The 18,547-nt window shown below is 45.0% G+C and overlaps 1 protein-coding gene across 1 annotated transcript in view; it reads left to right on the top strand.

Moving 5' to 3' along the window:
* Positions 1–18,079, top strand: part of CCDC149 (coiled-coil domain containing 149) — a 96,011-nt gene extending 77,932 nt beyond the window's left edge. Inside the window, 4 exon segments of the mRNA XM_024745545.1 lie at positions 4,620–4,696; positions 10,761–10,877; positions 17,438–17,826; positions 17,829–18,079. Coding sequence (XP_024601313.1) covers positions 4,620–4,696; positions 10,761–10,877; positions 17,438–17,826; positions 17,829–17,873 — 628 coding nt within the window. The 3' untranslated portion in view covers positions 17,874–18,079.
* The last annotated feature ends 468 nt before the right edge of the window (positions 18,080–18,547 follow it).

Here is an 18,547-nt window from a genome sequence, read left to right as displayed (position 1 = left end):
CCAGTGGGAGTCATTTTGAAGAACTGATGAATAAACCTAGGACTTTATATTTTGAGAGGAAGTTCAATTAGTAAGCATTTTGCTTGAGGGACTTCTTGTGAGTTTGCAGTTGTCTAGCTATGGTTAAAGAAGGGGCGGGGTTCACGTGTCTTAGAAACAGGTGGCAAAGCATTAATGAAGAGACAGACGTTAAGAGTTATGTCTCACAGCACACCACCTTTGGTCCTCCAGCCCTTCCCAGCAAGCCATCACTCTGCCAGTGCTGGGGTGTTAGCCGTGGTGGTTAGTACGTGAGGATACGCTGGCCTTTCGCTACCCTCTGTGCTTTGCCTAAAACTCTTCACTGCTCTCCCCACTCCCTGGCCAGTGGTAGTTCAAGGTAGTGGTAGTGGTGGCCAGTGGTAGTTCAAGACCTTGGAAGTTCAAGGTCTCGGAAGCAGCGGGAGCTGTCGGGGATCAGAGCAGAGATTCAAAAGAAGGTCCCGTGGGATGGAGGTGGGGGGCACAGTTCTCTCCAGTCTGTGGCGGGCCACGGCCACCTCTTCCTCTTTGGGATCGGGCTCCCCCCAGGACCCTCACTCAGAGATTCTTGCTTGCTGTGTTGTCCAGAGAGCAAGGACAGCGGCACAGTGGTGGCCGGCTCCTGGGTTCGTTCTGTCTTTGCAGATTTCCTGTGATGTTGCTATCATCAGAAACTACTACTGAAAACCTCTCTAGAAGCCTGGCATCTGGAGGATTTTTCTAGACTACTGGGTAGACATATGCTGAAATCTCTCCTATCCTAAAACAAGCCACCGCTAAATAAAAACTTTATTTTAAAATCTCTCCCGTCCTACCAAAAAAAAAAAAAACCTCTCTCAAGCCTGTTTATGCCTCAGGCTACTGCCCTGGCTGTCTCCTTGGATTCCCTGCTGAACTACTTGAAGAGTCATCTATATTCACTGCTTCAACCTTCTCATAGGCAACTTTTCCCACCCCTGTCACTTGGACTCTGGATTTCACCCCTTCCTCTGTCTTGTAACAGCTCTCTCAAGGGTGGGGCATGTCTTCTTAGTGGCCTTTTTCATCCTGTGTGACCACCTTCTAGAATAAGACGATACTGACCATGCTGCCCCACCGGGAACCTTCTCTCCCCTTCCCCACATGCCCCTGGCACTCCTTTCCCCTCTCCACCTGTGCTTCTCTGGTCCTTTCTCACCTTCCGCGGGTGGTGCTCTGGCCCTCCGTTCTTCTGACATCTCACATTCTGCTGGGGAGCAGACCCACCCCCAGCGTACACTCTCATCTTCGCTCTCCCAGATCCTCCTGTCTCCCAGTTGTGCAGCTGTCTACCCCGATCTCCCGTAGGCACCTCCAACTTCTCATCTTCCTCCGTATTATTACTCCATCCCTTTGGCTTCCCTGCATCCCCTCTGCCTCCTTTGAGCCATCGTCATCACCGCCCAGTACGACACTCTCCTAACTGGTCTTTCTGCTTCCACTCATCCTCCTTCCAGTTCATTCTCAACCCCACATCAAAACCAGTTTTCTTAAACTTCCTTATGCTGCTTCTCTGCTTACAACCCTTCAATATCTCCTTGTGGCCAATGAATAAAAGTCTCGCCATTCTCCATATGGCAACAAGATCATTCATGATCTCGGTCCCTACAAGCCGCTCTGGATTCATCTTTCATTTAATCTTCACAGTCCTCTCCACAGTTCTGCTGAAGGACTTGTGTATTTCCAGGCTTGGGTTTTGATTTGGGACCCTCCACTTACCAGCTGTGTCACCCAGGGCAAGTTAGTTGGCCTCTAATAAACGTAATAAGAGCTACCTCATCTATTGTCACAAGGGGCTAAGGGAGATAATATTTGTGCAAGGCTTAGAGTAATACCTGGTACAGAACAAGTGATTAAATAACTATCAGCTGTTGTTGAAGCCTTCCACTGGTACTGTACTTGTGTATGTCTGTTTGTGTGCATCTGTCTGTCTCCCACCAGAATTTTAGTCCCTAAATGCAGGGACAGGGTCTGCTTCTCTTCAGTGTCCCCTACAGCCTCAGTAATTGTTGGATTGGTTGAACTTCATCGAACAGACCCTGTTTGTACTTCTACTGTCTCCATCTATGAATACTGCCAGCTATTGAGACTCAGATAACCCCCTTCTCTCTGTGGGCTGCATCACACCACGTTCCGTGGACCACCTGCCATATCTGTTCAGTGTGAGGCCAGTTAGAAGACTCTCTGTCATTTGAAGTATCTTGGGTTATATTTTGCAAGTCCAGCTATGGCTGCATCCATATATCGGTTATGAATGGTTTTAAAGAGAACTTGCTTTAGGTGTGAGAATGCTGGTTTTCTAGTGCCATTAAGGGGTTATTGGTTAAGAGCATGTACTTGGGAGGCAGACTGAGGTATAGGTTAAAAATCCAGCCTCATCACCAGCTGAGTCCTACATGAGGTTTTGGTTAAGTTAACTAACTCCCCTGCCTCTGTTTTCTAATGGGAGGAGTCGAGTGTGGTGGGTGAGAACACTGGGGGTTGGGAAAAGACACAGCTTTGAGATGAACTGTGTGTCCTTGGACAAGTTGCTTAACCTCTCTGTTTGTTAGAGTTCACACGTGTAAAAGGAGGATAAAAATACAGTCAACGCTGCAGAGTTTTTGCCAGGTCAGATAAAAAAATGCATATTTAGTAGGTGTTTGGCATAGGCTCTGACTCAGACCTGGGACTCAGGAAAGATTAGTTGCTATTTGTGTTAACTGAGTTAGTGTAGTTGTTATTGTTATTGATGGCATTATTGTTACTATTACTACTACCACAACTTCTGCTGGGTCCATTTTATCACCTCCAGCCCTGCATCAGATGCTTATGTCAGGCTAAAGAAGAAAGCAGTCAGCCCTGACAAACTTAGGCAGAGTCCCTGAGAGTAGGTTGTTAGGGACCCCAGCAAATTCACCTCAGTGCATTTCTGGGAGACATGGCTGCGTTATCCAGGACCATCAGAAAAAATGCAGCCAAATGTCTCTGCACCACGCCTTTGAACATTGCCCTGACGGCATCCTTCATTGTCCACAGAAGAGTTAAGCCTTATCTTTTGTTTCCAAGAGGCAGCCACATACAGATGATCTGATCTCGCTACGAAGCAGGCATCAACTTGAACACTGCTGTGATTGCATCTCAGACCCATCAGCTGGTGAAAAGGGAGCTCGGATCAGAGGGTCTGAGCAAAATATTGAAAGTGAGATTACGAAAAGAGGTGTTTATTGAGGGGTCAGAGACATGAAAGCAGAATAGACCCAACACATAGAGTGAAAATTGAAAGTAATTGATAACTATGGAGAATTTAAGACTTAAGGAAAAGAAGAAAAGAAAACTCTAAGTACCTAGATGAACAAAACCACGTAGAGTCATGTCAAAGAGTTTTCTGTGAACTCAAAGGGAATATTAATTAAGACGCCGCAAGTGAATTCAGGTAAAATAAGGATGAATTCAAAGCCACATATATATGTGGAGATATATACATATTCATGTCTCGGTATGTATGTGGGTGTGTGCAGCTATGTCTGGAATATAAAGAGAGGTAGAAGAACAATTCTGGTGTTCTGGTTTCTCCTGCTGAAAGGATTTGAAACTTGGCTATTAAGGTGATTTCTACATCATTTTAGCACAGCAATGCCAAGAAAATCCGCCAAAGATAAAGACTGGTTTTTCAATTTCCAGGCCAATGGAAAATGATTGAAGTTTTAGATGACTATCAAATCATTTCCCAACTATATTTAATTTTGTGTAGAGTGAAGGAGGGAAAATATATGCCCACATTTATGTCTTTCCGTGCATATAGACAAAGTTTGGCTTCCAAGTAAACAGCGTAATCTGTTCAAATACACATTCTAGATCTTATACATCACAGTGAGTCAGAATGGGCACCTAGGAAGGCAGTGTAATTATTCTAGTGATTCTGTAATTTCTGAAAAGTTTTTGATATGCCTATTTTTAAATTCTCTCCGGAGATCATTACAAGCCATGAAAAAAAGGAAAGCATTTATTTAATCAAATATATTTATTGAGCACCTACCATCTACCAGACATTATGCTAGATATCAAGGATATGGACATCTGTAAGCCATAGTTTAGGTCTAAGAAGGCAGATCTTATTATTTTATTACCTCTAAGTAACATTACCAAGCATGTTCTTTCATATTATTTGTTAGACTTGGTTGTTTCTGAAACTCAGATCCACCCTCAAAGAATCAGGGTGTGATACTTGTAAGAGTATTCAAAATTAAGTGTCATCTTTAGCATTGAGCAAATAGAAACGATGTAAGATGTCTGGGCAATGGTAGAATCATTGTTTGGCTGTGCAGCTACCTTTGTGTGAGAAGATTCACTTGAATGGCAACATTTCAGTAATTTTTAAATCATTTTTAATTGTTCACTTTATATTTTCATATGTACTTCCAATAGAGTATGTGTGTGTGTAGCAAACACACACACAGTTTTTAGCATATGTCTAAGTCTCAAAACATGTTGTCTCTATTAGGGCACTAGGGGGCTTCCCAAGTATCCTGCTCACAGCCCTGAGAGCTGATGAGATCCATGTTCATTGGTGTCTATTGTCATTCTCTCCCCTTTTCCAGAATCCTAGGGAATCGGGTGGCTGAACTGGAGAAAAAATTAAGAACTCTGGAAGTTTCTGGTTTGTGGAGTCTTCCAGGTAAGTAGAACTTCATGAAAATTTTCTTTTTTTGAAAAAAAAGTTTCTTGTTTTGAAAATTTGCAGAGCAGACTTTACCTTTTTAATGTTCTTTTATTTGATGATCAGTGCTGAGAAATCTACAAGTGTTTAAAACTTAGAAGCCATCATTTTGGAGGAATCAGAAAAAAATAATAAATATGCAAGGTGAACTATGAAGTTTTGCTAATCTAAATTCTGAAATTGTCATTGTATATGTCTGTATATATTTTATTTTTAACTTTTATGAGTATGGTAAATTGCTTCATTTTTTTCCCTGTAGGTGTCTTATAGAGATGTATTCAATTTAATCATCACCCCTAAAAATGAATATAGGAACTCACAAAAATTTATTCTAGTTAATCATCAGTTCTAAAAATGAATGTACAAACTTACAAAGACTTGTTCAATTTAATCATCAGTCCTAAAAATGAATATAAGAACCAACAATTGTCTATCCCAAATGCACTTTATAACCTCCTTCTCTCTTCCCCCGCCCCATCCCATTTGTTACATAGATCGAAAATCAAAACTTCCTCTGGAGATTATTTCTTGCAGTTGTACAGGGTGTGAAGTAACTGATGTTTCACTTTAATTAGCTATATTTACCCATTTGTCCTGGTAAAATACCCCCTCCATGAGACCCCTGTCAGCTATTCTTTCTCTTCACATTCTCCAGAAAGTTATATTTATCATTTCCACCACCTCCTCTTTCCCTGGAAACAACTTTGTAGGAATATTTTTAGTTACTTAACCTTTCTGCACAAACCCTTTTCTACCCTTGAATCATATTGGTTGCTTCCTTGTAATGGATGAGAAATTAACATTGCCACGGGGACATGGACAAAACCACATGCTTTCTTAACATAAATCTGAATAGCCACCTTAGGTTGCCTGGAAGTGTGTTTCATAAATTGGAGTTTTTAGTAGAGATTCCTTGAACTTGATGTCAAAAGACCTAACAGACCTAATTAGTGGCAAGTGCCATCCTGGGGATTTGAATGATCCATTTTGCACAAGAACATTTTGATGCAGTTAAAACCTTATCTCCTTTGAAGGCTTTTCTTTTATTGCATTGAATTTCAACACAGTCAGGCAAATTTTTCGTTTATTTGTGCAGTCAGATTGCTATTTCTGTGCATGTACTGGAGTTTGGATTTTTTTTTTTCTCTCCAAATGACTTAGTGAGATTTCACAATGTTTTATTTCTACAACTTATGTAAAAAGACGGAAGTTGAATAAATGAAAGAATGCTGAGAATTTCCTATCTCTGCTGTTGTTTGGTCTAGGTTAGAATGGCTATTATGCAATAACAGTTGTTTCTTTCTTTTTTTTGCTGCCTGAAGGCCTGAGCTACAATGTTTCCGTAGGATTTGGGAGTATGTTCTATTTGAAATATCTTTGTTTGTGGCTAATAGCAGTGCATTAATATCATCCCTGCATGTAAATAAATAGAAATGCATTCTCTATGTATCCTTGCACTTTTCTGATTAGAACAGCCAATTGAAATAGAGAATTCAATTAGCACAAAGCAAATATTAAATGGTAAAATTAGTTTGGATGGCAGTAACTGAATGGATTTTACGCCCTAGCCATGTTTGTTCTAATCTCTGGCCTCCACATAGATACAAAGTGGGAGGACAGAAATAAAGAGCGGCGATTCCCCCGATCTGACACAGTTTATGTAATGGCGATAGCATTGCCCTGGTGCAGTGATGAAGGGGGCTGTAATGAGGTGTCACCTTATGATCATTTTCAAACCATGGTGAGATTGGGGGGTGGGGAGTGGCCTCTTTTAGTGCAAATCAGACCAGTCTCTTCTGTCTGCTCATTGTTCTGTGGTCTCCATTTAACCTTCTGAATAGCGGAGCAAGAGGAAGTATGTTCTTTTTTCCTTCTCTTCTTCCTCTTCCACCTCCTTTTCCTCTTCTTATTCCACTTTGCTCTTCTCTTCTTCCTCTTCCTCTTTCCCCAAGTAAGAGCCAAATCGTAGGATTTCAGCCAACTGGAGGGGATTGAGCCCCAGTGGTTTCAGAGAATTGCTAGCTCTCTCTTATTTACCAGCATCTTGAAAGGATCAGTGGCTTCTCTAATAAATCAACCCATAATATACTGATACCTTTTTGAGCATCAGCTTTGTGAATTCAATCCTGTACCAGGCATTCTAGACATGCCCCTCGCCCCCTCCAAGAATCTACAGTCCCACTAGGGAAGTAAGATGAATATGCATCAAACAGTGAAAAGAAAGCACAAAATATTACATAATTAAGTATCAATTAAGTGATAAAGATGTTAGTGTGTGAGCCAAGTCATCGAATGGCTGGACTTAGAAGGACAGGTGAGAGCAGAAAGTTCAAGGATGGCAAATGCTTGGTGTATATAACCAACACCATTCTCATGCCAGTGGCAGGCATTGCTAATCAATCACATCACTCCTTGCTGATCTCACATGCGGTCCTAAAAACAGTCTTGCATTTTTGCTTTCCAAGAAGCCACCTCTTGGTCAGAGTAGATATGTGAGAGAGAACATTTTTCTCTTTCCTGATCTAGTCTGATCCCCTCATTTTAGATAAGAAAACAGAAGCTCAGGAAGTTAGGTGATACCTAAGACCACAGAGGCTGAACTCAGGTGTTCAGATCTTCATTTCAGTGTTCCACCTGCACTGGGGAAGTACAATTCAGAGAAGAGGGACACACACAGGGCCTGAGGGTTGTAGAGTGTAGATTAGATCAGCTGGGGATTGGTTCTCAAAGCAAGTTGAATTGGAGAAGAAAAATTCAGAAGCTGGAACCATCTATCCTGAGACTTTAAAGGACCATTGTGAAGGAGCCCATCACTCATTACTATAAGGCAGAATTACTCTTGGACTTGGAGCATGCTATGATTTTCCTTTGACTCTCTTCTCCCTCCCGCCTCGCTCTCTCAGCCAACAATATATAGCTCTTGATGGTGTCTGATAAAGTTGGGGCAAATGTGTGATCTTGCTGGGAAGTAGACAAGTCTAACAGATGTCACAGCCCACATGGAAAAATCATCTGGAAAGCAGAGTGTACTCCAGACTGTTTAACGGGTCCCTGAGAAGTGGGAAAGGCACGGGGCTATTTTGAGGAAGCCAGGGGGTGGGCTGGTTGGCCATGCCCTTCAGGGAGGAATGACCCTCCACCTTCCTCAGCCCCTACCTGTCAGCCTCATTCTCCCAGCCTTATGCTGGAGTCTGCAGGTGAGAATCATGCTTGGGGGGAAGGGGGGGACTGGGGAGATTTCCTGGATGTGCTCACGCTCTGGAAAGAAATACTGAAAGCCAGAAAAAAATCTGGCAAGAGCAGAGCCTGGCTCTTTGAGCTTTTTATTTGAATTCTCTGTTCTCCACTCTCAACATCAGCCTGAGGAAGAAATGTGCATTTTGAAAGTAACTGGCACATTTTGGAGCAGGGGACGAGGGACGTTGTATTACAGGGAATGAGGAGGGCTTCCAGAAACTCAAACACCAGTTGAATGGAAGGGCCTGTGTGACCTACATTGGTTGTGGTTCACATCTAGTGCGTGGATCTCCCTCACCCCACTCCCCAGTCCCAAGAACCAAAGTGCAACTAGGAGATAGCAGACCATCAGTTTAAGAGCTCAATTTAGTCAACACAGATAGAATCCGGGCTTAGCTGGAAACAGTAGAACTGAGAGCCTTCTAAGGAAGGTCTTTGAATTCTTCAAATATTTTGCAAAAACCAAATCTTGGCATTTTACCATCAGATAAGGAAATGATCTCTGCACGCAGGGATTTAGGGAGGTTTTTAACTTCTCCCCAGCCCCTACTTTGACTGGAAATGGATGAATGGCGGCTTCTATTTCCCTTGTCTGCATGCCTGTTGCTCAGATCCTTGGAGAAGTTCTATGTGCGGGTACCAGTGTTTTTGAGGAGCCATTGCGGAGTGGATAATCCCTGTGGTTGGAAACAGCCACGGAGACATGCTGCCCTGGAGAATTCCTCACAGTAGGAAGGGCCGAGGCTCCCCGCACCATCCACCTGGTGCCTTAGTCACTCGGCTACAGCCAGCTCCCAACTCTGCCCATAATTCTGATTCCTTGGCCACAGGGCAGAGGGGACTTGGAAGGTTTGTTGGGACACAGAGTGCAGAGTGTGCCTCTTCCTGAGTCCCCTTACGGTTAGAGAGCTTCCAGCCTACCTTCTAGAGAAAGATGGGTCAGGAATTGCAGTCCCGTCCCTGACTTGAGGACAGTAACTGTTGCCTTGGTGGAGAGAAACAAAAGAAGCCCACCTGCGGCACCTGCTATGGCTTCATAACGACCATTAGTTCCTCATGGTGTTTCTAAATTTTATCTTTGCAGCACAAAAGAGTCCTGACTGGGTTGACTTCATTCTGAGAGCCTCTTAAAATATCCCAAGGTATAGCTCAAATGATTCTCCTTGGGAAACCTCTCCAGACTGTGGTCCTGAAGATTTCGGGACTTTTTCCACTTGAGACAATAGCTGTGCTGGTGGAGAACTTCAGGGTCAGCTCCGATCAGATTTCTCTTCTGGGATGACCCTCATATAGCGGAAACCAGAGACCAATGGCTGCTAGTAACATACTCCATCTGCCTGTGGCAGCTGCAAGCCCCCATGCCCACCAAGACATCAGGATTTCCAAGAATGCATCAGCCACTTTATGCACAGTTATCAGCTGTTTATGAAGCACCTGTCATACGCCAAACTCTCTACTACAGTCTTGGAAATCAAGTTAATAAGACGTGCATGGCCTACAGGGAGGGTAGTATTATAAACAAGTTGAGGGCTCCGAGGTACAGACCAAGGTTCACCTGGCTATCCAAGGGAGTGGACATCTTGACCCAAATACCATTCTGTGCTCTGCCAAACCTGAAACCGAGTAGAGTCATAGAACTTTAGAGCCTCTGATCTGAGCCCCAGAGACGTTCAAGTGACTTGGCTTCAGATAAGGTCTCATCCAAAGTCAGACAGTTGAGGCTGGAGCATGGGCTGGGCCATGGCCCCCAGGGTTTTTGCTGTTGGCATGGTGGTTCCCGCCGAGAGAATCTTCAGGGCTCATGGGCAGGAGTTTGGGATCAAATCCTACCTGCAGGGCTCTCCTCATCACCGGGGCAGCATCACTTTCTGTGTACGTGTCTTGTGTCCATGTGTCTGTGCTCATCAGCTCATGTTTCAAAGCCACGCTTCCCTCATCCTCACCCCCATACCTTGCCATGGCCTCAAAAGTAGAGTTGTAGTGGTTTTCCTTTCCTCCTTCTCTTTGCCTCAGGCTCTCTCTATCCACTCAGGGAGTTCATGTGAATCCATAAAAGGCTTTGGCTGGTGCAGGTCTCTATGTCCTAAGTAGAGTTTAGCTGTGATCATTTAGGGAACCTGATGCTACCTGCCTTATGACATACTTATGATTCGATCTAAATGACCAAAGCTAATTAAATCAGAGATACGTGTAGGGCAGTTCTGTCTCCACCATAAAGTAATAATTCAATGTGTGAAATTTATTGAGCGCTGACGAAATGCCTAAGTGCTTTACATGAATCAGTTCATTTTATCACTACCACCCCATGAGGTGGGTGCTGTTATTCTTCCTTACTTTACAGATGAGGGCTCTGAGGCTCAGAGAGGTTCAGTGACTTGCCCAAGGCCGCCCAGCTAGCAAGCGATGGGGTCCAGGACACAAGCACTAGAGCGTGGCTCCAGAGCCTGCGCTCAAAGCACCCTACTGCTGTCGTTATCATTATTGTCTCACCCAGATCAAAGCCACTCAGTTTTTGGCAGACATAGCAGGCTACCCCTTAACGGTGGCATTTGTGGGCAGCCATGTCCTAAGCAGACTCTAGGACTCAAAGACAGCTGGCCCTGGACGTTCCTGCCGGGTCCTCGCACTGCAGAGAGGGCAATGCTGGCCCTTTCCCTCCCACAGCACTCCCTACAACTGAAGAAGGTGCCTTGTTCACCCAAACAGCCAGTCCTTTGTGTGGGATGAGTGTGACCGTGACTCCAGTGGTGACATAATATGTCCATTTTCCTCTTTTCCGTGACAGGAGGCAAAGACACCATACTGTTTGGTGACCCCGCTCTTCCCACCACGCAGAGGTCGAGATCCCCACTGCTCAAGTTCGTCGAGCAGCTCACTGAGAACAAAGCGAGTCCCAAGGATGGTAAGCAGCCCTTGATTTCTTGCTCTTTCTTTGCCTGGCCAAGCCCTCCAGGGGCTTGGAGGACATCAGTCCTTCGCCTTCCGGCAGCTTCTGTGGCACTGTTGGGTCATCCCTCATGTTTCTTCTTGTTGCCTTTGTGGGTTTGTCTTGTTTGGAGCTTCCTGCAGAACAAGCATCCCTGTACTCTCAGCGTGGCGGCATAGAGCTTAAGAGCGGGGGCTCAGGCTTTGAGCAACCTGGGTTCATATTCCAGCCCCACGTCACACTGGCTGTGAGAACTTGGACTGGTAACCTCAACCTCAGTTTCCCTACCTATAAGATGGTGAGATATGGTACCAACGTCAGGGAAATCTTGGCACATTGCCTGGCAATGTGGTAAGTGGTCTAGGAATCAGTTGGATGGAGAAAAAAATTTCTTTACCAGGCACACTTTCTGGAGGCAGTGTGTTTTGAAGGGGATCAAGGGCCCATTTAAGGTGCCGGATGAAGCAACAGGGTCGAGAACCAGATCTCTTCCCAGGTGGCAGTCTCATTTCCCTGACTAAACTATCCTTCACATCTTTCTGAGTTTTGCTCATCTGCTCCCTCCGCCCCCAGTGTGGTTACCAGCTTCCAAGATGGCCCCAATTGATCTCTACTTCCTGGCGTTTGTGCCCTGTGTAGCCCTCTCCCACACTGTACCAGCGTTGGTCTGTGTGACTGATGGATTACAGCAGAAGTGATGGTATGTGAGTTCTGAGGCTGAGTTATGAAAGACTTGTGGAATCTGCCTTACTGTCTCTACCTTGGATCATTCACTCTGGAGGAAGCTGGCTGCCATGTCCTGAGGATTCTTGAGCAGCCCTACATGATCTTCACGTGGCCTGGAACTGAGGCTTCCAGCCATCAGCCACGTGAGTGCGCCATCTTGGAAGCAGATTCTCCAGCCGCAGTCAAGCCTTCAGATGACAACAGCCCTGTTTAACATTTTGATGACAACCACGTTGGAGACCATTCGCAAGAACCACCCGGATAAACTGCTCCCAGGCTCCTGAGTCTTAAGCTGCTAAGTTTTGAGACAATTTGTTATACAGCATTAGATAACTAATATACCCAGCACACGGGTGTCACGCTTCTTTCCTGGATTTCTACATTTCCTCTCCATCTTCTCTTGCTCAGAGTCATGCCTGCAACCACACCTCTATGAAAATATTTTTGAAATTTTTTCCCAGTGGGTCCCATCTGCAGAATTACAGTCCCATATTTCCCAAAGCACAAATTTTCCCACCTGCATATTCTATGGACTTCTCGAGTATGACATCACAACTCTTCCTGCTTCCTCTTTTTGTCACTTAGCTATCCAACAGAGTCATCATCAACCACCGTCCACTTTCCTTCTCCATCCATATCTAGTCTGCTGCTACTATTTCTTCAGAGTTTCTTGTATCTCCATTTCTACCACCTCTGGCTTGGCCTAGGCCCTCTTGACCTTCTTGGCAAGGCTTCCATCCTCGTTTTCCTGCCTCCCAGAATCTCCTTACTCCCTTCCCGTCTTCATCCTGCTGCTGTGGGATGAAGCTTCTGGAGCACTGCTTTCCATCATGGTTGTACTCTGCTCAAAAATCTCAAGGGGCTCCCAACTGTCTCTTGTTAGCTGCTGTATAATAAAACACCCCACAACTTAGAACTTCAAGCAACAGCTATGTATTATTTATCCTGAGTCTTTGGATCCGATGGGTGGTTCTGCTAATCTGAGCTGGGTTCAGCAAGGCTCACTCCTGCTTCTGTACAGGTGTGTTTTGAAGAATAACCAGATCACTCGTACTAGTGCATGGAATGGTAAGAAGAGAAGCCTGGACAGGTCTAGGATTTCAACAGAGAGGTTCCCCAAGCACATGCGGGAAGAATTCCTGGAGAGAGCTCCTGACGTGTGGGGTTCCCACACTCGCCAGAAGACAAGGCTGGGACTTTCTAGCCAGCAGCGTGTGGCTCTTTGCAAGGCTGGCCTGTAACACACCGTAGCCCGCTGTGCAGTCTGGAACATGTCTTGGCTGGTGGTCATCCCATGCCAGCATCCAGTTTCCCCATGGAGATCCGAAGCACTCTGTCTGATGTGGCCTGCTGAGCCCCCCGGCAGGCCCAAGCCTGCTAACCTGACATGGAGTCTGAGCCTGGCTTGATTTTCAGAAGGGTAGCGTAAGTAATGGCCTGATTCAAAATGATAGCTTTCAGAGTTCCTTCATTAGCTCTCATTGTTCCAACCCTGTCCTTCGCCAGCACGGGTGGCAACAAGGAAGCATTTATGTAACTGCTGTCAGTGTCTGGGATGCCCTCATCATGGCTGCATCTCTGATTAATTCCAACTGAAAGCAGCTCACACTCAGGAAGACAAAGCCCATCAGAGACCAGTTAACAAAAGAAGATGAATGTGCCCTTCGGGCCAATGTTAGGGGGGAGGGAACACATTTTTAGAAGACCAGCAATCCTTTCTACAAAGAGCTACTGTTTTTTTCTTTTAGAGAAAATATTTTTTCTCTCTGCACTATTTGTGTCCTAATGCATTTGTATCAGTTGATTGCCTCATCATTATTGATATGTATATTGTTATTAATAAGTATTAATGATACTAATTCTGTTTGCTAAAGCAGCACGGAATAATTACTATTTGGGGGGTAATAATATTTTTCAATTCTGAGCCAATTCAGAAATCTTTCTTTTATGGAAATGGCAAGGCCTTCCCTGGTGGCGCATCCCAAAAAAAAAAAAAAAAAAAAAGAAATGGCAATGCTATGTGTCTGTTCTCAAAGGAGAAATAAAACTCCCACAGCTTGAGCGTCAACATTCCAGAATCACAGAGTTAAAGGAAGATTCTGCTCCCACAGCAAATAACCAGAGGTCCTCCTTATTAGCTCAAGAGTTGTGGTCTTTTCAGTAACTTTTCTTTGTCTTCTGATCACTACTTGAGTGTACTTTTTAGATATCTTTTGGATAAACAAAAGCGAGAAGAGGATTGGCAAATCCTGCTGTTGAACCATAAGCCAGTCTCAGAGCCTGGTCTCTATATGTTTATGGTCCTGAGACTCTGAACATCTAGGCTTTCTTGGAAAAAAAAAAAAAAAATCCACAATAGGACCAGACAAGAGAATTACAGCCATGTCCATCCCCTTATTGCGACTGTGCCTTGACCTATAATGATGACAGCAGTGTGGCCCCCGTTCCCCTCACCACCCAAAAATTGAAAAGTTCTCCCTGGTAATCTCAGAGGTTTGCCATTTTGAAAACGATTCATACATTTGGATGTGAGCGGAATGTCATCTAAAAAAATGGCACAAGGCAAAGGACCGGCGAACCAAAAGGCCCCAGTGTAATTTAGACCACCCTCCCTTAGATGTAAATTAAGGTAGAGAAGATTAACCTGACCTACAGTAAAAACAGCGCAAATGGTTTAGGGGTTAGGTTGTTATGGATAAGGTTAATTAATTTTTCAGGGGCACCAGAATATACTATTAAGTGTCCTGGAAGAAGTAATTTCATTAGAGTAATTTCCAGAAGGAGTTTATTCATCTCACGTTGGTGTAAAATTTAGCCGCAGAAAGGACCATAATTTACTCCTTTTGACTAAAGCTTCTTGCACTATGCTGGAAACTGGCTCATTTTGACTCCGTGTTTCCCCGTGTCTCCTGTATAACCACTATAACATTTTTTCATTTGTTAGTATGAAAATTAAATGATTGTGTGAGTTAGAAATCTTTTTTTCTCAAAGTGCCATTTGAGGAACTTTTAGCAACCTGAACCTGGAACAAAGAAATCCAAGGACTGCTTTCATTTATTTATGGATGGTATTGAAATATATGTACTAACATATTCATTTATTCATGCATTCATGTATATGTCTATAGATTCAAACATTTAATAAGCTATTTACTGAGCCCCCCTTTACTGGCAAAGGTAAAAAATTAATCAGGTAAGATTTTATACTTCAGGTGCGTTTTATAAGCTAATTATACATAAGTAACAATTTAAGGGTTAAAAAAGTTAAAAGTATGAAGTTCCCTTGGAGGTTCAGACACAACCTTGTGGGGATTAGGGCAGTGGAAGGATTTAATCAAACAGGCTTCACGGCGGAGGTAGAGGTGGGGCTCACTCTTGAAGCTGGTCATCTTGACGCATCAAGGAATGATGGTCACGGAGGCATCAACCATGTAAGCAAAGACGCAGAGGGCAGGGCTGGGTGCCATGAAGGGTTCGGTCTGGCTGGAGTATAAGGACACGAGGAGAAGAGTTGGCATGGCAGGTAAATGGATGTTGGGTCACTGAAGGTCTTGAATGTCAGGAGAAGCTAGGGCTTTGTTCTCAGGGTGGTGGCGGCCTTTGGAGGTTTGAGAGCTGGGGAAAGGCATAGTCATATTTGTGTTTCAGCTCTAGTGTTTCTCACACTGTCACGTGCAGCCACATCGCCTGCGATCTTACTAAAATGCAGATTCTGAACCAGTAGGTCTGGGATAGGATACTGCATGTCTAACAAACTGCCAGGTGATGCCACTGCTGCTGGTCCACGGACCCCACTTTTAGTAGCAAAGCCTTAGGGAAGGTTCCTCTCCTGATAGTTGCATTACAGCAGGAGGAGCTGGGGAGCACAGGAACCTATTAGGAACTAACGTACGTTATCCTGGCTGAACAGATCTGAAGAGTTACTTTTTTAAAAATCAAGGCTTGCTTTAGTCACTCATTTATATATTCATGAATTTCATTTAAGCTCAAGTAATGGTCTCATTTTCAGGTACAATACTTACTGAAGTCAATGAGCTCTTAGGAGAGTAATACATAGTGGTCCATGACTAAATACAGGCTTTAGAGTATATACAAGATTTGGTCGAATGTCTGTCCCTGGGAAATTTCTATGGTCATTAAAAGGACTTAAGAGAAGGAAAATGGCTTCTTTTGAATGTGAGAAGCAAATCTGTATCAGAACTAGAGGCTTGGGGTGTGGGGACAGCAGTCAAGGTCTGCCTTGACTTCTGAGAACCACAGGGTCTAGTGTTGAGCACACATGTCTGGGTGCCAAGAGCTCACTCCCCAAGTGCTTCCCAAGCATGCAGAGCCTCGTTTGCTTGTTAGGTCCGGAAGGGCCATCAGAGAGTCCTGCCCCTCATTTTGTATCTGAAAAAAAGAAGGCCATGCTACCAGAAAACTACTAGTGCTAATCAGTGAATTTGGTAGAGTACTAAGTCAGAAAGAGAAAAACAAATACTGTATGCTAACACATATATATGGAATCTAAAAAAAATCAAAGGGCTCTGATGAACCTAAGGGCAGGACAGGAATAAAGGGAACAGACGTAGAGAATGGACTTGAGGACACGGTGAGGGGGAAGGGTAAGCTGGGACAAAGTGAGAGAATGTAGCCATAAAAAGAGACAAGATTGAGTTATTTGTAGTGAGGTGGATGGACCTAGAGTCTGTCATACAGAGTGAAGTAAGTCAGAAAGAGAAAAACAAATACTGTATGCTAACACATATATATGGAATCTAAAAAAAATCAAAGGGTTCTGATGAACCTAAGGGCAGGACAGGAATAAAGGGACAGATGTAGAGAATGGACTTGAGGACACGGTGAGGGGGAAGGGTAAGCTGGGACAAAGTGAGAGAATGGCACTGACATATATACACTACCAAATGTAAAATCGATAGCTAGTAGGAAGCAGCTGCATAGCACAGGGAGATCAGCTCGGTGCTTTGCGACCACCTAGAGTGGTGGGATAGGGAGGGTGGCAGGGAGACGCAAGAGGGAGGGGATATGGGGATATATGTACACGTATAGCTGATTCACTTTGTTATACAGCAGAAACTAACACAACAATGTAAAACAAGTATACTGCAATAAAGATGTTAAAAAAAAAAAAAAAGAAGAAGGCCAAACAGGTCATCCTGACCACAAAGCAAGCAAATAGGAAAATGGGGGCTGGATGCTGGCTCTCAGGGCCCCATGCTCTCTCCCATCCCCCTCCAGTTGCAGCTAGAGAATTTCTGTTGTACAGGTTTAGAAAGAACAGTTTAGAGAGGCGGGGTAGGGAGCTTGAAGTTGCTTTTGCATACAGCACTTTATTGAAAGTGAGAAAGCACAAGTGGTCTGCATCAAAGAATGAGGTGCTGATGGAGATGGGGGTGGAGGTGCTCAATCCCTCCCTAACTCTCCTTCTGTTTCCCACACAGAGAGCAGCGAGAACCTCTTTTCATTACTAAAGACCCCCAGATCTTCCCCGAGCTACAGAACCTACAAACCCTTTGTCCTCAGGTTAAATATTTCATGGGCACAAGGAACCACCATCAGAGAGCGAAGCAGGCGATAACCAGGTGCCTGGAAAGGAGGGGTTACCGACATGGCCCACGTGATCCCTTTCCCTCCATTAATGACACAGGAATCAACAGAGTGGCTGTTTTCTTTTTTGTGGGCCCTGTGTTCCCTTCAGCAGGATTTTCTGTGTCGGAGGCCTGGCAGCAGTGGGCCCGAGGTTGGGAGGAGAGGGGAAGTAAGGGCTGACTTCCAGCCAGAGGTTTGATGCTGTCCCTGGTCTGTTTCAGGGGAGGCTCAGAAGCAAGAACGAGATGAAAGTCGTGCCGCTGCCGAGGCGTTGACAGTGCGGGAGGATGCTGGGAGGCCCGCCGTTAGCTCCCCAGCAAATCAGAGCCACAGGAACCAACGCAAGCACTTTCATCCCTCATTACCGCAGCTACCTTCTGAGGAAGAAGAAGTAAACAGGCTTGGAAGGGAAATCGTGAAACTGGCAGAGGAGCAGGCAGCTGCCAAACCAGAAGGGGTCACAAGAGAGAGTCCTGTGGAGAGTCGGAGGGACGAGATGGGGCCATCCCCGCCGGGCCTGGCCGCCAAGGGGTCGTGCCCCAAACCTTGCCCGGACTCTGCTGAGTCCAGCCAGCCTGCAGCAGAAGCTCCCACCCTGGAAGATGGCAAGGAGAGAACCCCGAGAGTGGAGGTAGAAGGAACACCATGAAAACTTGAAGGGGAACGAGGTCAGGCATGACGACACACTGAAGGCACCTGGGTCGGTAAAGGATTAAGCATCAGAACAGCTCACCGAAGTCACTTTCTCCTAAAACACCTCCAAGTCTGCAAGTGAAAAAGGACACACAGCTCCTGGTGCAAACTGTGAATACCCTGACGATGCCAGCACAGTTCGATTTATTAAACGCGGGTCCTCAAGCTTCTCAGTGTCGTCTCTTTCTGCGGAAGCTGCACGCTGTGAACATGGCCAGGCACGGAATCGTGTCAGCCATATGGCTGGTTTTCGACATCCATCTTTCTGTCAGCACTTGTTTTATTAGAGATAAGATGTTTTTCTATTTGCGGTTAAAGTTGTCGATCAGAATTATGGGAAGGGCTTGAAATGGATGGGGTTTTTAATCAGATCCCGGTCTTTGTAATGATTAGGAGGCTGTAGAGTACGGTGTAATTAAGCACAATGGGTCCAGAGGGCCCCCGGCTCCTCTCCATCACGTCAGGGCCCGGTAGGACCTCCCAGCGTGGGTGTTCTTGGCATCCTGCCCGCAGTGCTGTCTGTAGTGGCACCGACTGGCAGGCGGAAAGGGGCTTAAGTGGGCTCAGAAGGTTAGGCTTCCGCTCTGAAATCCACAGCCCCTGTTGAGACCTGTCTGCTGACTACTAGAGCTGAATTT

Source organism: Neophocaena asiaeorientalis, unplaced genomic scaffold (genome assembly GCF_003031525.2).
Source record: "Neophocaena asiaeorientalis asiaeorientalis breed wild unplaced genomic scaffold, Neophocaena_asiaeorientalis_V1.1 scaffold397, whole genome shotgun sequence".
Taxonomy (NCBI): Eukaryota; Metazoa; Chordata; class Mammalia; order Artiodactyla; family Phocoenidae; genus Neophocaena; species Neophocaena asiaeorientalis.
The sequence above is the reverse complement of the archived record's forward strand: the minus strand, read 5'-3'. Positions and strand labels throughout refer to the sequence as shown.